Consider the following 13,183-nt stretch of genomic DNA (forward strand, 5'->3'; position numbering starts at 1 on the left):
GTGTGTGAAAGTAGTGATTCATTTTCCCACCCTTCACCTGAGTATTATATCTTAGATTTAGCCTTTGGGGTTTCATCCTGTCTAGGCACAGGTATACAAAATCTTGTTTGTTTAGTAAAAACACTGCCTTTTTTTTTTTTTCTTTTTGAGACAGGGTCTGGAACTGGCTATGTAAACTAGGCCAACCTTGAGCTCTTGGAGATCTGCCTCCCTCTGCCTCCTGAGTACTGGGGTTAAAGGCATGCACTGTCATGCCCAAGTAAAATACTGCTTTTCTGAAACAAAAGTGATACGAGTTCATTCTTAAAAACTTAACTGTACGTCAGTAGAAATATCTCATACATTATTTTCACAAAGGAGTTGCTGAACCACTTGTTTAATAGCTGACATTGACATGAATATCAGGTTGGAGATTTGCAGCTAGTTGTTGCTGGTATTTGCTTAAGAAGAGTTTATTTTGACTGTAGGCAGCAAACATGTACTTATTAAATTTTTCTCCTTTCCATGTTATCAGTTCAACATTTTAGTATATTTTGGGCTTTGTCATAAAAGTTTTGCACTTTGAACACAGTTCTGTGGTGTATCTGTTTCCATTCGTGTTAATGGATGGAGTTGATGGCACAAATCTGGTGCATTTTATGTATTAAGCCTGTTAATTCAAGAATTTCACATGGTTCCATAAAGATAGGCATCTGTAGCAGAGAGTCAATCCAAACTGAAGAGTCAGCCAATTGGCCCCTAACTCAGGCTCATTCTCCATCTTCTGGCTTGCAAAACACCTGGCCATGGGGGAGAAGTGAGTCAAAATAATATTTGGTTTGAGTGGCTGTTAAATATTTCTTCTGCGACTTAGTGAATACTCATATTTTTTAGCTAAAGTTTATCAAGATTCAAGAGCCATGGTGACTCAGACAAGGGCCCAGTGTGGAGTGAGGGAAATGGGCGATGAGCTGACCCTAGCCTCGGAGCCATTGGTAACTGATTACTGCTGGGTTAGTGAGAGTGGATCTTCCTTATGATCTCTAGATAGGCAGACTAGATTCCAGTGGATGAACTTGCACCGAAGGACATCTGGGGACCAATGCTTGACCAGATAGGAATGAACATATACTACAGAATACATGAGGTCCAGTGGGGAGTATGTGGGGGCATGGATGGGCGTGTCTAAATTTGATTAAAAACTATTGTATGAAACGCACAAAAAATCAATAATATATATATATATATTAGTTCTTTTTTTGGTCTTTTTGAGACAGGGTCTCCCTGTAGCCTCAACTGGCCTGGAACTCACTATGTAGACCAGGCTGGCCTTGAACTCATAGAGATCCGCCTGCCTCTGCCTCTCAAGTGCTGGGATTAAAGGCATGTGCCACCACACCAGGCTCAATAAAATATTTTTAAAAGATAAAAAATAAAAATAGAAAAGTAAAAAAAGATTATTCTATGTAGACAGCACAGGAGGTAAAACAGTAAAACTCCCTTAGGTCAGAATAAGGAACGTTCGCTCTGAGCTTTTCTTCCCGAGGCCCAGACTGATTTTACTTCTTATCCTTTTCTTTGCTCAATGTTTCCCTATTAATAAAGATGATTACAAAATAATCATTGTGGCTGGATTTTTGAAGCAGTGTGTGGTCTCCTGCCAAAGCTCCAAATTTATAGCCCTGCTGACTGGCTTGCTGGTCTCTATTGTGCAATATGAGAATGCAGATGTTAATTTGATCTGAGGCCTGTTTACACAGTGGCATTTATAGTGTGCATCTAAAGATGGAGAACCGAGCTTTAAGAGGTCTGCATTTCTTGTCAAATGCCCACCCCACTCAATTCTAATTGGGACTGACCTTTAAGTTGGATAAAGAATAAAGAATTCTGCATTGAGGTATTTCGCTATGCATTGTGTCTTGCCCTTAGTGAATGGGAGGCTAGAGATCTCTAAGAGGAACCTAAAATACAATGTGGAATATATATTCACTGTTTTTCAGGAATAGAAAAACACACCATTCCTTACTCCTTAGTCTAAATTTAAGACATTTCACTGAGAAATAAACATACCAGTTTAGCATTATGGAAAGAGATTTTGAATTAAAAAAAAAAACACATTAGGGGACTGCATAGGTGGCTCAGCAATTAAGAGCACTGGCTACTCTTGCAGAGGACCCAGGTTCAATTCCCAGCACCCACATGGTGGTCAACAACCGTCCATAACTTCAGTTCCAGGGGAATCCAATGCCCTCTTCTGACCTCTGCAGGCATTTCACAACATGGATGTGGTTACAAACATGCAAGCAAGACTCATACACATAAAATAGTAAATAAAATATTTAAAACACATTAATGTCTATTAATTTGTGAGGTTTAATATTCTACACACTACACATCAGACTTCTGAGTCATAGAGAAGTGGAGGCAACTTGTACATCTTAGAGAAGAATCTTTCTGAGTGCAATTGAAAAATGTGTGCCTGCGGCGGAGGGGGCAGGAGGGAGGGAGAGAGAGAGGGAGAGCTGGGCTGGGAGTGTCAGCTTGTGTGCGATCTGTATTAGTGACAGAGATTTGTGGGACATGTATTATTCTCTGATGTGAGAAGAGACTTTACTATGAGGAGGACCTAGCACCTACTGCATCAGTGACTGGCTCAGTGGATAAAGGGGACTGACTGCAGACAACTGGGAAGAAGAAACAAGAGAGCTCTGTAGTATGACAGTCAAGAAGAAAGCAGGCTTCAGGAGGCAGGGAAGAGTCAGTGCTGTCAATGATTCTGACGGTTGGTGTGACGGGGACTGCCATAGTCATCAGTGATCTCATGGGAGCTGCGGGTGTTGGGTAACCAAGTAGAACAATTTGGCTTGTGTTGAGCCACAAGGTGTCCAGTGTCCTTAGAGTGGACATTTTGAGGAAGAGAGTTGGGAGAAAAGGCATTGACATAATGTGGAAGTTAGCATGGAGAGACGGGCATACATGTGGTCAGGGTCAAAGAGGAAAAGATCTGAGCAAGAGAATCAGCAAAGGAGAGAGGGAAGGAAGAGGAACTGTAGTTAGATAACAGTAAATACATCATGCTGCCCCACATAGGCTATGCGAAGACAGAGGTGATTTGTTCAGAGAACTCAAGCAGTCAGCAGAGGTTCTATTTACACTTAGCAGACAGAGGAGAACAGACCGAGGGAACAGCTCAGTGAGGCCAAGCAAAGGACATTAAAACACCCTTCATCAATTTCCCTGCAGATTCTGATGGCTAACGTTTCCTGAAATAATTCTCGGTCTTACTTTTACCAGGGCATAACGACTACATGTGTCCAGCTACTAACCAGTGCACTATCGACAAGAACAGGAGGAAAAGCTGCCAGGCCTGCCGGCTGCGCAAATGCTACGAAGTGGGCATGATGAAAGGTGGTACGTACGCCCGCTTGGGGCCCTGATGCTGGGGGGCTGGCTGTGGGCTCCCGGAGGCCGGCTCTTCCTCTGTGCATGACCACTGGGAGTTTGCTATTTTCTAAGTATTTTTCCCTCTTCTTGTTTTTCTTCACTAAACACCATGTGTTTTCATGCTACATGGAAATGGTAATTCTAACATGTCACTGCTGTGCTGTATATTTTCAATGTAAATCTTATATTTTAGATCAAAGGCATGTGAGGTGCTGGTAGAAGGCAAACTGATCAATGACTTATTCTGGGAATATTTTTTAGTTACTGTTTTTATTACTAATGCTAGAAAATGATGTCTGGAAATAAGCTTCCACGTGGTTGAGATGGGCATGTGTGAGAGAAAAACAGCCAGGTGATGGCCTTCCAGTGTTTCAGTGTTCCTTAGGGGATCTGAATTTCAATCAAAAGGCATTGTTGTAGAAGTCAAGCAGGTAGTACCTCCTGTAGCCTCTGTGCTGGGAGCTGTTGAATGGTTACTGACCTCCAACAAATCCCACAAAACTCAGTATCTGCGACATGTACATGTCTTGTGGAGGCTGGTGTGTGTGTGTGTGTGTGTGTGTGTGTGTGTGTGTGTGTGTATGCATGCTTGTGCTCATGTGTGTACTCTCCTGCCTCCTCATGTATTCATTCTTCCAGTTTTCTTTTTAAAAATATTTATTTTTATTTTATGTGTATGCGTGTATTGCCTGCATGTAGGTAAGTGCACCTGTGTTGTGTGTGCAATGCCTGCGGAGGACAGACGAGGCTGTCGGATCCTCTAGAACTGGAGTTATGGACAATTGTTAGCCGCCATGCAGGTGCTGGGATTCAAACCCGGGTCTTCTGCAAGAACAGCCAGTGTTCTTAACCGCTGTGCCATCTCTCCAGTCCCTCATTCTTCCAGTTTTCTTGCATGAAAGTGTGGAATACAGTTCTGGGGCTGTCAGATCCTCTTTAAATATGGTCACCTGATTGACTGATTCTCTCCGGTTCTTGGGAGTCTTATCTGAGAAAGACTGCTTCTAGTCTTGGTGACCTTTCATTGTAGTGGGGGAGAACAAACAGGCATCGTGTGACTGAAGTCAATTTCTGAATGTCCTCGGTACTTCACAGGGACACTGAGGTTTGGAAAGAAGCCCTGTAGGCTGTCCTGGGGGAAACTTCCAGAAACAGCTGAGGCTTGGAAAGAGCTAAAGTTGCAATGAAAAGAATAGCAATTTTGCAAATAGGGGCAGCTAACTTTTTGTTCCTTTGCATGTGTTAGTGTGTGGTCAGATGCATACATGGAGTTCAGAGGACAACTTCACATGTAATTCCTCAGGCACAATTCACTTTCTTTTTTGTCCAAGAAGTGGTCTCTCACTGACCTGGATCTACTCAAGTAGGCTCCACTAGTTGGCCAGTGAGTCCCGGGGGTCTCCCTTTTTCTGTCTCCCCATTGCTGGGTGTATCAATAATAGTTATTTTGTCTCACTGTTGTGATAAAATACCCTGACAAAAGCCACCTATGGGAGGAAGGGCCTATTTTCATTCATAATGGGAGAGTACAGTCCATCTTGACAAGGAGGAGTGTGAGGTGGCTGGTCACATGCTTCTACAATCTGGAGTCGGAGTGAGGAGTGTTCATGCTTAGTGCACGTTCCCCTCTTTATACAGTCCAGGACCCCAGCCCCTGGAATGGCGCTTACCACCTTCCCACCTCAATTAATCCAGTGTGGAAATTCTATCACAGGCCGGCAAGAGATTTGTCTGCTTGGTGATTCTAGACCCTGTTAGCCAACAATATTAACCATCACACTAGGTTTACAAGCACACACCACCATACCCAACTTTCTTCACACATCCTGGGGATCAAACTTAGGTCCTAATGCTTTCAAGACAAATTCTTTACCAACTGTGGTATCTCCTCAGCCCAGAGGCAACTAACTTTTAACTGATTAATATCAGGACAAAAGGGAATGAGAGGAAAAATCAAGAATGAAGAGCAAGTCAAAGGAATGCTTGACTGTCACACAGCTCACCACTCAAGATGCCTTTATACATGGCCAGGTTGAGAGTTTTGAATACAGCATTTGGAATAAAGTCTCTTGATGAACACTTGAAATGTTGAATTTACCCATTGTGTGAGCTGTGACTATGTCTTAAATGTCTGAGAAAGCAACTTTAATTCAAAGGATAACTAATTCTAAGAATTGAACAGTCACATTCATAAAGTGACACTTTGAGTCATAAATGGATTAAATATTTTAAAAATTCACCTCTCTTTGTGCTGTCGGAAAATTAGTCAAGCTTAATTAAACTCACAGAAAGCTTCTTACGGTAACTTGATAAGTGACAGGGATATAACAGCTGTGTGGAGTAAGTTGAATTTGAGCACTGAAGTCCAAGTTTGCTCTCCTTTTGTAATTGTAGGCATCTCAAGCCCAGGATCTCCACTCTCTCTGAAAGGTGAAGCAATCATGTTGTGAATATGTCCAAAGCATTAAAAAAACTGATGGTTCTCATACACTGACGTTCTTCACAAAATCATTCTGTTGTTTTGGGTCCTAATTATTACCCAGATATAGCCTAGCTGTATAAATATAAATTTTGCATCCTCATTTTTAGTCTAAAAAAATTCCAATTTTCAAAGGCATAATGTAAGTCTTCTGTCTTCACATAAGAATGCAGATAATTTGACTGCATTTGTCCAGCCTGTGCATGCATACAGTTGTACATGTGCATTTATGACTGACTGCAAGATGTATACCTTCATTAGTATCCTGGGGCTGCCATGACAAAATGCTATACTGGGCAGCTGAAATGTTAAAAAATAATTTTCCCACATTATCGGACTCTGAAAGGCTAAGGTTTACATGCTAGAAAACTTGGTTTCTGATGTAGGCTTCTTTTCCAGACCTGAGGTACCCTCATGTGGCCTCCTCTATGCATACACATCCATGCACCTTTTCCCTTCTTAGGAGGGCATCAGCCCTGTTCGGTTAGGGGCCTACCCTTTTGACTTCGTTTAACCTTCATTATCTCCATAGAGGACCTGTTCCAAATATAGTCATTTCGGATGTTAGAGTTTTCAGTGCATATTTTATTCTGTTGTGGGGGTTCAGTCCATCGCAGACTGCCATCAGAACACATCACAGATCAGGTGGTTCAATAACAGAAATCAGTTTCCTCCTAGTGCTGGCAGCTGAGAGCCCAAGGACTGGGCCTCTCTCTCTGGCTGTAGAGTGCCACCTTCTCCCTGTCCTGGTCTGACCTTCCCTCTGCCCACACGTTTCTTCCATCTCTTCCTCTTTTCATAAGGACAGCAGTCACACTGGATTAGGGCCCTATCCTTGTGATCTTGTTTAAGTTTAATTAGCTCTTTAAAGGCCCTGTTTTCAACTACATACACATTCTCAGGTCCTGTGGGATCAAGGTTTCAAAATATGAGTTCATCAGCTACACAATTCAGTACATAATAATGTTTCATTAGGATTACCCAGTGACTGTGTAGCATCTATCTACATACAATAAGAATGTGTGTCTTTCTGGCACTTTCTATTTAGATACATATCTTTTGAGTCCTGCTTTATCATAAAACCATAGGCTGTGATAACATCTCACCTTAATGATAAGTCTAAAGTAATTTTTGTAAAGCAATATAATTTGTTGTGTTTTCTCTAATATGGCACACCATGCATGACCTCATGACAGTATATATAACCACTCCTTCAGCATTCCCTGAATAAAGACTTAATTTACAACTGGAAGTACAATTATTGTTAACTATAAAATTTGTAGTTGTAAAAAACCAGATGTGATAGAATAAATATCCTCCAACTGGTTTCGTAACAATTCAGGTTCTTAATCTGGTTAAATACCAATCTGGATATTGAATCTCTACATAAGAAGAAAAAAGTTTGGTTTCAAAAGAATGGCATACCAGCCTCTTAACTTTTACTATAAGGCTGTATAAATTTATTGAAGATGTATTCTAAAGATCTTAGAGTACATGATTGTTCTGGTTAGTTTTCGTCAACTTGACACAAACCTAGACACCTGGGTAGAAGAAACACCATTTGCGGAACTTCCCTCCATCAGATTGGCCTGTGGCAGCATCCATGGAGAATTTTCTTGACTGCTGATTGTTGTAGGGCTCATCCCAGTGTGGGCAGAGCCATTCCTAGGCAGGTGGACCTGGGGCTGTATAAGAAAGGTACCTGAGCAAGTCAGACAAAGCAATCCAGCAAACATTGTTCTTCTGTGGCCTTTGCTTCAAGCTCCTGCCTCAAGTTCCTGACTGGGCTCCCCAACCTGTAAGCTCAAATAAACTCTTTCCTCTCCCAATTGCTTTTGGTCATGGTGTTTATCACAGCACTAGGGGAAAAACTAGAACAATGATTTATCTACAAGGAGAGCTTTTTCATCTGTTAGAATGTCTGCTGTCTCTGAGAGTTCCATCATGATTAGATTTGCTCTGAGCAAGGCAGTTCAATAAGATACAACATTTAAGGTGTGCAACTGGGATGTTTTCCCATCTTAGTACATGTGCAGAGCCCTCTGCATTTCCCTCATCATGCACCTCCTGTCCCTTCATTCCCCAATTGCTGATTAAATGCCTGTTGTTCAGGAGGGCCCTCCCTGTTCCCTCATGCTGGGTTGGATCCCTGTGTTCTAGATCACACAGCACACAACTTTTCAGATACCCTGGTTGTCATTAGCAGCTACCAATGCCTGTCTTCCTTTCTAGTTCATAAATTTCACAATGGCTGTCTGGATTTCTCTCTGTCCTGTTGACCCATTTAGTACTCAAGCAAGCCATACAGCAGTAGTGTAAGAAAACTTTTTGTACAACTTAATGAATTGACTGTATTCATTTAGATAATTGCATGTTTAGGGCTTCCTATATACAAGGCATTATAGGAGACGATAGCATGGATAGGACTCTACCTTCTTCCATCTGCGTCCTCACAGTTCTAAGAGAACATCTGCATGCAATAAAAATCCAGAAGACAAGCTGGGGCTTGACTGTGTCAGAGAATGGCTCAAAAAAAGAAACATCAGCTAGAAGCTCAGAGCATAAGCCAATTACTCCTGGGTCTCATCCAATCCAGGACATTACTCAGACCATTTGACTTCCAGAGTATACATCGTCACCCATGGCTTTAACCTTCTTGGTTAACAGAAAGGGAAAGGCTTCAGAAGTGGAACCCTGTTTCAAACACTGGTGCCTCCTCCGACTCTCAAGGCAACCCCAGTAAAGTCATTTTTTATGAGCCTTGATGTTCTCAGGTGCAAGATGAGATAGACAATTCCTATTCAACCCATGTGCCTTGACCCCATATGAAAAAATCTTGATATAAAATACTGCACAAGTGTGAGCTATTATATCTTTTCCATGTTAAAAATTCCTGACTTAAGAACTTTATCATGTGAGTACTCTTATTTTGTTCTCAACAAAAAGAGAATGGCAGGTGTAAGTATCTACTCAGCTAACATGTTTAATTCCTTCAGGGAGTCAAGACCGAGTTTAGACACATGGGCCTTGAAAAATCCTTTTGGTGTCATGCTGCTATAGCTATGTGATCAGTGAGTGTCTTTGTTATTCTTTGATGATACCAGGGATCTACACAGATTTGTCACTATAGACATGGAGACGTGTTGGTGCTAAGCTTCTTGTTTTGACAGTGAGGAAATTGGGACAGAAATTAATAGATGTGCAGGACTTACCTACTAACTATTCTGGTTATGTTTCATTATAACACACTGAAAATATTTGAGACAGAGTAGGAATAGTGAACCGATCTTTAAGCATTTTGATGACAATGTTGCAGTCCAAGGTTCAGGAATAGTCCAAAGTAACAAGTTGTTTTTAGAGTTGCCCACTTTTATTAATGGGATGACTGGAAACATGAGCTTTTATTTAGAGATGCCCTTTAAGTAATGATTCTCTGATTTAAAATCAGCATATTATAAAGGCACTTGAAGAAAGGTTTTTGATAATGTTAATTTGCATTTGTTAATTTCCATCTAGACTAAAGATTCTTTTTTTCTGTTTCCTTTAAAAACTTTTTTTTAATTTTCTGAGAATTTCATACCTGTATACTATGAAATATGATTATATCTATCCCCACCCCAACTCCAGTGGGCCCCCAACATGCCTCCTCCTAACTTCTTTTTTTCTCTTTTTTTCTGACAACCCACTGAATCCAGCTAGTGCTGATGATCGGGCACTGGGGCCGTCCACTGGGGCATGTCCAACCTACCCGAGGCCACACCCTCAAAAAGAATGATTCTTCCTCCCCCAGCAACTGTCCACAGCCAATAGCTCCTCAGTAAAGGGTGGGGTACCTAGCTCCATGATAATAAATACTGTTCATACGCTAATAGCTCTCAAATCCATACCTCTAGCCCAAGTCCTGTCCTAGGTCACTGGCTTCCACGTGCATTTGATTATGTTTTTGCTTGAGTGTCTTCTTCACTTGGATGTCTGCGTACCTACAACATTGCACACTCGAGTTCTTCAAACCTGGATCTGTGATCTTCCCCCTCACCAAAGCTTTATTCCCCTCTTACCAGTAACTCTACATTTTAAATCTTCTGGCGAACAATTTCGAGTCATCCTCCACACCATTCTTTCTCCCACACCTCACATTCAGCAAATTGTCGTTGCTCTACCTTCAAATGTCTCCAGAGCCCGAGCACTTCATGCCGTTTTTTGCTGTTGCTGCTCTGGTTTGGCTGCTATCCTCTTTCCAGGTTATTATGGAGACCCTTCCTGCTTCCTTCCTTGTTTTTTTTTTTTACAGCCTGTTCTGCCTACGGATATGTGGGGAAAAAATAAACAGACTGTATCACTTCTCAAAATCTTCTGGTTCCATCAGCGGAGGTGTCGCAGATGCCCAACCCACCTGCCTCTTCTGGCTTCTTCCTTCTCCTTCTTTCCTGTCACTCGCTTTCTCACTCCCTCCACTTTAACCTTGTGGGTGTTCTCACACGTCAGTCGCGTGTTTGTGGGTCTCCAATGCTTTCCCCTCTCTCGAGTCCTTTGCTTAAAACACCTCATCAATGAAGCCCCCTTCATTCTGTTTCTAGCCCATTCTGCCCCTGCATCCTGCTGTACCCAGTGCCTTACCCTCCTGTCATGTCACACCTCTTTATTGTCCTATAGCATGTCTACCTTCTAAGATACCATATAATTGATTTTTAAAGTCATGCTTGCTATATATCTGTCTCCTGCACTAGAATGAATAGTCACTGATGTACATTAGACTTTCCATATACGCCTTGGCTTTCTATAATTTCAATTATCTATTGTCAATTCAGTCTAAAAAATACTAAATCAAAAAATTCCATAAATAGAAAACTCATTTTAAGTGCATGTCTTGAATATCATGATGAAATTTCATGTTGTCATTCTCTGTCTTGTGAAGGACATAAATCACCCTCTTGCTTAGTGTATCCGTGATGTATATACCACCCATATCTCAGTCACTTAGTAGAGACTACAGTTGTCAGAGCAACTTGAGATATTGCAATGTATATGTTCAAATATCCCTAAAACAGCAGCCGATCCTGTTACAGTGCTTGCGTCATTTCCTTGAGTCCTCATCATAGTGTTATATAGTTTCACATTATCTCACAACATGAAGAAAATGTTGAGTGCAGTAATAGAGGGCATTTTAGAGAGAGAGAGATCACATTTACATAACTCCTATTATAGTATCACTGTTCAATGGTATTTATTATTGAGAATCTGTTACTGCTCCTGATTTATAAATTAAACTTTATGATAGATGTGCATGTGTAAAAATTATACATGTTACTGGAGTCCTAGACCAGAGGAGATCCCCACATTCAGGATGTTCAGCCAATTAGGTCTGTTCACTTACTCCCAAAACTAAACAGAAAATATAACACTGAAAATCAGGAAAGGAGTTCAGTATTCACTATATCCATACTGGGAAGTTAAGGGAAATTAAACACTCTCAGCCCTGTATTCAGGGACACTGATACAAGCCTCAGGTTTAAACAGTGTAGGGACTGGAGCAGGAGACAAGCAGCATGCATGGTTAAGCAGTTTTGGTTAAACGTGGTCTAGTTGATCATTATCTTGTGTCTGGTTTTATGAAGTCTTTCTGGTGCTAAAGGGAGAAGTTGTTAGTGTTTGAGGGGCAATTCAGTTATGAGATGATTGCTTGTGCTTAGGGGATCAGCCTGATTTCCTATCACTGGGTAGCTCGTCCCACGATGATGCTGATTCAGGGAGAGAAGGCAGCCCACAAGACTCTTCTGTTCCTGAAATCTAAGGTGACTTCAAGAAGGAATGAATCAGAGAAAATGACACGTTTTCTTCATGTTTAGGACAACAACTGGAGACATGTGGATAACAAGCATTCCGGTGGTATAGAACAGGACATTGAAAAAGCTGTTGTAAAAGTCAGGACTTGTGAGATGGGCATCTGCAGACCAAAGTGAAGAGTCTGTGCTTTTTGACAAAAGCAGTCTCCAATTGTTGCATGTAGGGGTTTGGTTTCACCCATGGTTTCAAGAACCCATTGGAGGGTCTTAAAATACCCTTGCAGGTATGGAAGAACACTCTATTGTGAATACTTACAGCACTGCTTATATGTAATATGTATCAATAAAGAGAAGCAGCATCTATAAATTAATGAAGTGCATAAGTAAATCCTAAACTTCAGGTGTAGAATTATGAAGATATTATGGATCAAGAATGCCACTTTTCTACTTAGGAGAGATTGTCCACTTGGAAGTTCAGCGCTATAAGCACTTTTGCTGAGTAACAGAATTTCACCTTGGGCCTCAATGGTACACACAAGGAAGCATCTGCTACCCACATATTATAAAGGTCAGCAAAGAGACTGCTGATTTTAGCTGGTCTCACTCACAGGGCTGGAGATGAGCTGGTTGTTTGACCAGAGCAGCTAGGAAGATGGTTTCATTTTCTCTGTCTCCTTCCAGTGGTTTGGTCCAGGCAAGTTCTAATGACAGTGACAGAGGCACAGAGATAGGGCAAGTTCTGGGCCCCTTTGAAGCCTTTGACTGCTTTGTCTGATGACATTCAGTGGAGCATAGCAGGGCAAGTGTCTGAGTCTGCGGGAAAAAGGAGAGGGGGATCACTTATATGGACAAGGTTGGAAAATGGAGGCCATTTTTATAATGTATCGCAACCAAAAATTGAGTCTTTGAGATTTTTTTGAACTAAAACAATTAACCACAGATTCTTAGAGATGGAAGAGGTGTGTCCACATCACTTCTCTACTCAAAGGACCAAACCCTGACAGCTGGTGCTGGGGGCAGAGTACAGACAATACAGATGTATATTTTACTTTCAATCTTGTATATATTTAGCAAGTGGACACAGTAAAGCAGAAACCCCAGCTATAAAAATTAGGAAATTGTAGGATATTTTCAAATATGATAGATTTCATCTACTTATTCAGATGTGAGCTTAATGTATATGTGTATTTTTTAAATATATTTAAAAAATTTTTTAGAAGAAGCATTTCATTACAGCTTTAACATACTCAATAACAGTTTCCAGAGCAAAGATACATCTCATTCAAAAGTGGCTATACAATTTTAGGTTTGCTGTTGAACCTAATAACCACTTACTTAAAAGAAGCATTTCATTACAACATCATTGACATATTCAATAACAATTTCCTGAGCTAGGGTACATCTCTTTCAAAATTGGCTGTACATTTCTAGGTTTACAGATGAATTATTACACTTATATAATCTTTTACTCATTATAAACTCTATAAGACATAAAATT

At 41.0% G+C, this 13,183-nt stretch overlaps 1 protein-coding gene across 4 annotated transcripts in view; it reads left to right on the top strand.

The window, feature by feature from the left end:
- Nucleotides 1-13,183, top strand: part of Esr1 (estrogen receptor 1) — a 293,257-nt gene that overhangs the window by 79,807 nt on the left and 200,267 nt on the right. For all 4 annotated transcript variants that reach the window (XM_008847745.2, XM_017801829.1, XM_017801831.1 and 1 more), the window contains exon 4: nt 3,274-3,390. In XM_008847745.2, the coding sequence (XP_008845967.1) occupies nt 3,274-3,390 (117 nt within the window). The remainder of the gene's footprint in view (nt 1-3,273; nt 3,391-13,183) is intronic.

Source organism: Nannospalax galili, unplaced genomic scaffold (assembly GCF_000622305.1).
Source record: "Nannospalax galili isolate Female #2095 unplaced genomic scaffold, S.galili_v1.0 scaffold563, whole genome shotgun sequence".
Taxonomy (NCBI): domain Eukaryota; kingdom Metazoa; phylum Chordata; class Mammalia; order Rodentia; family Spalacidae; genus Nannospalax; species Nannospalax galili.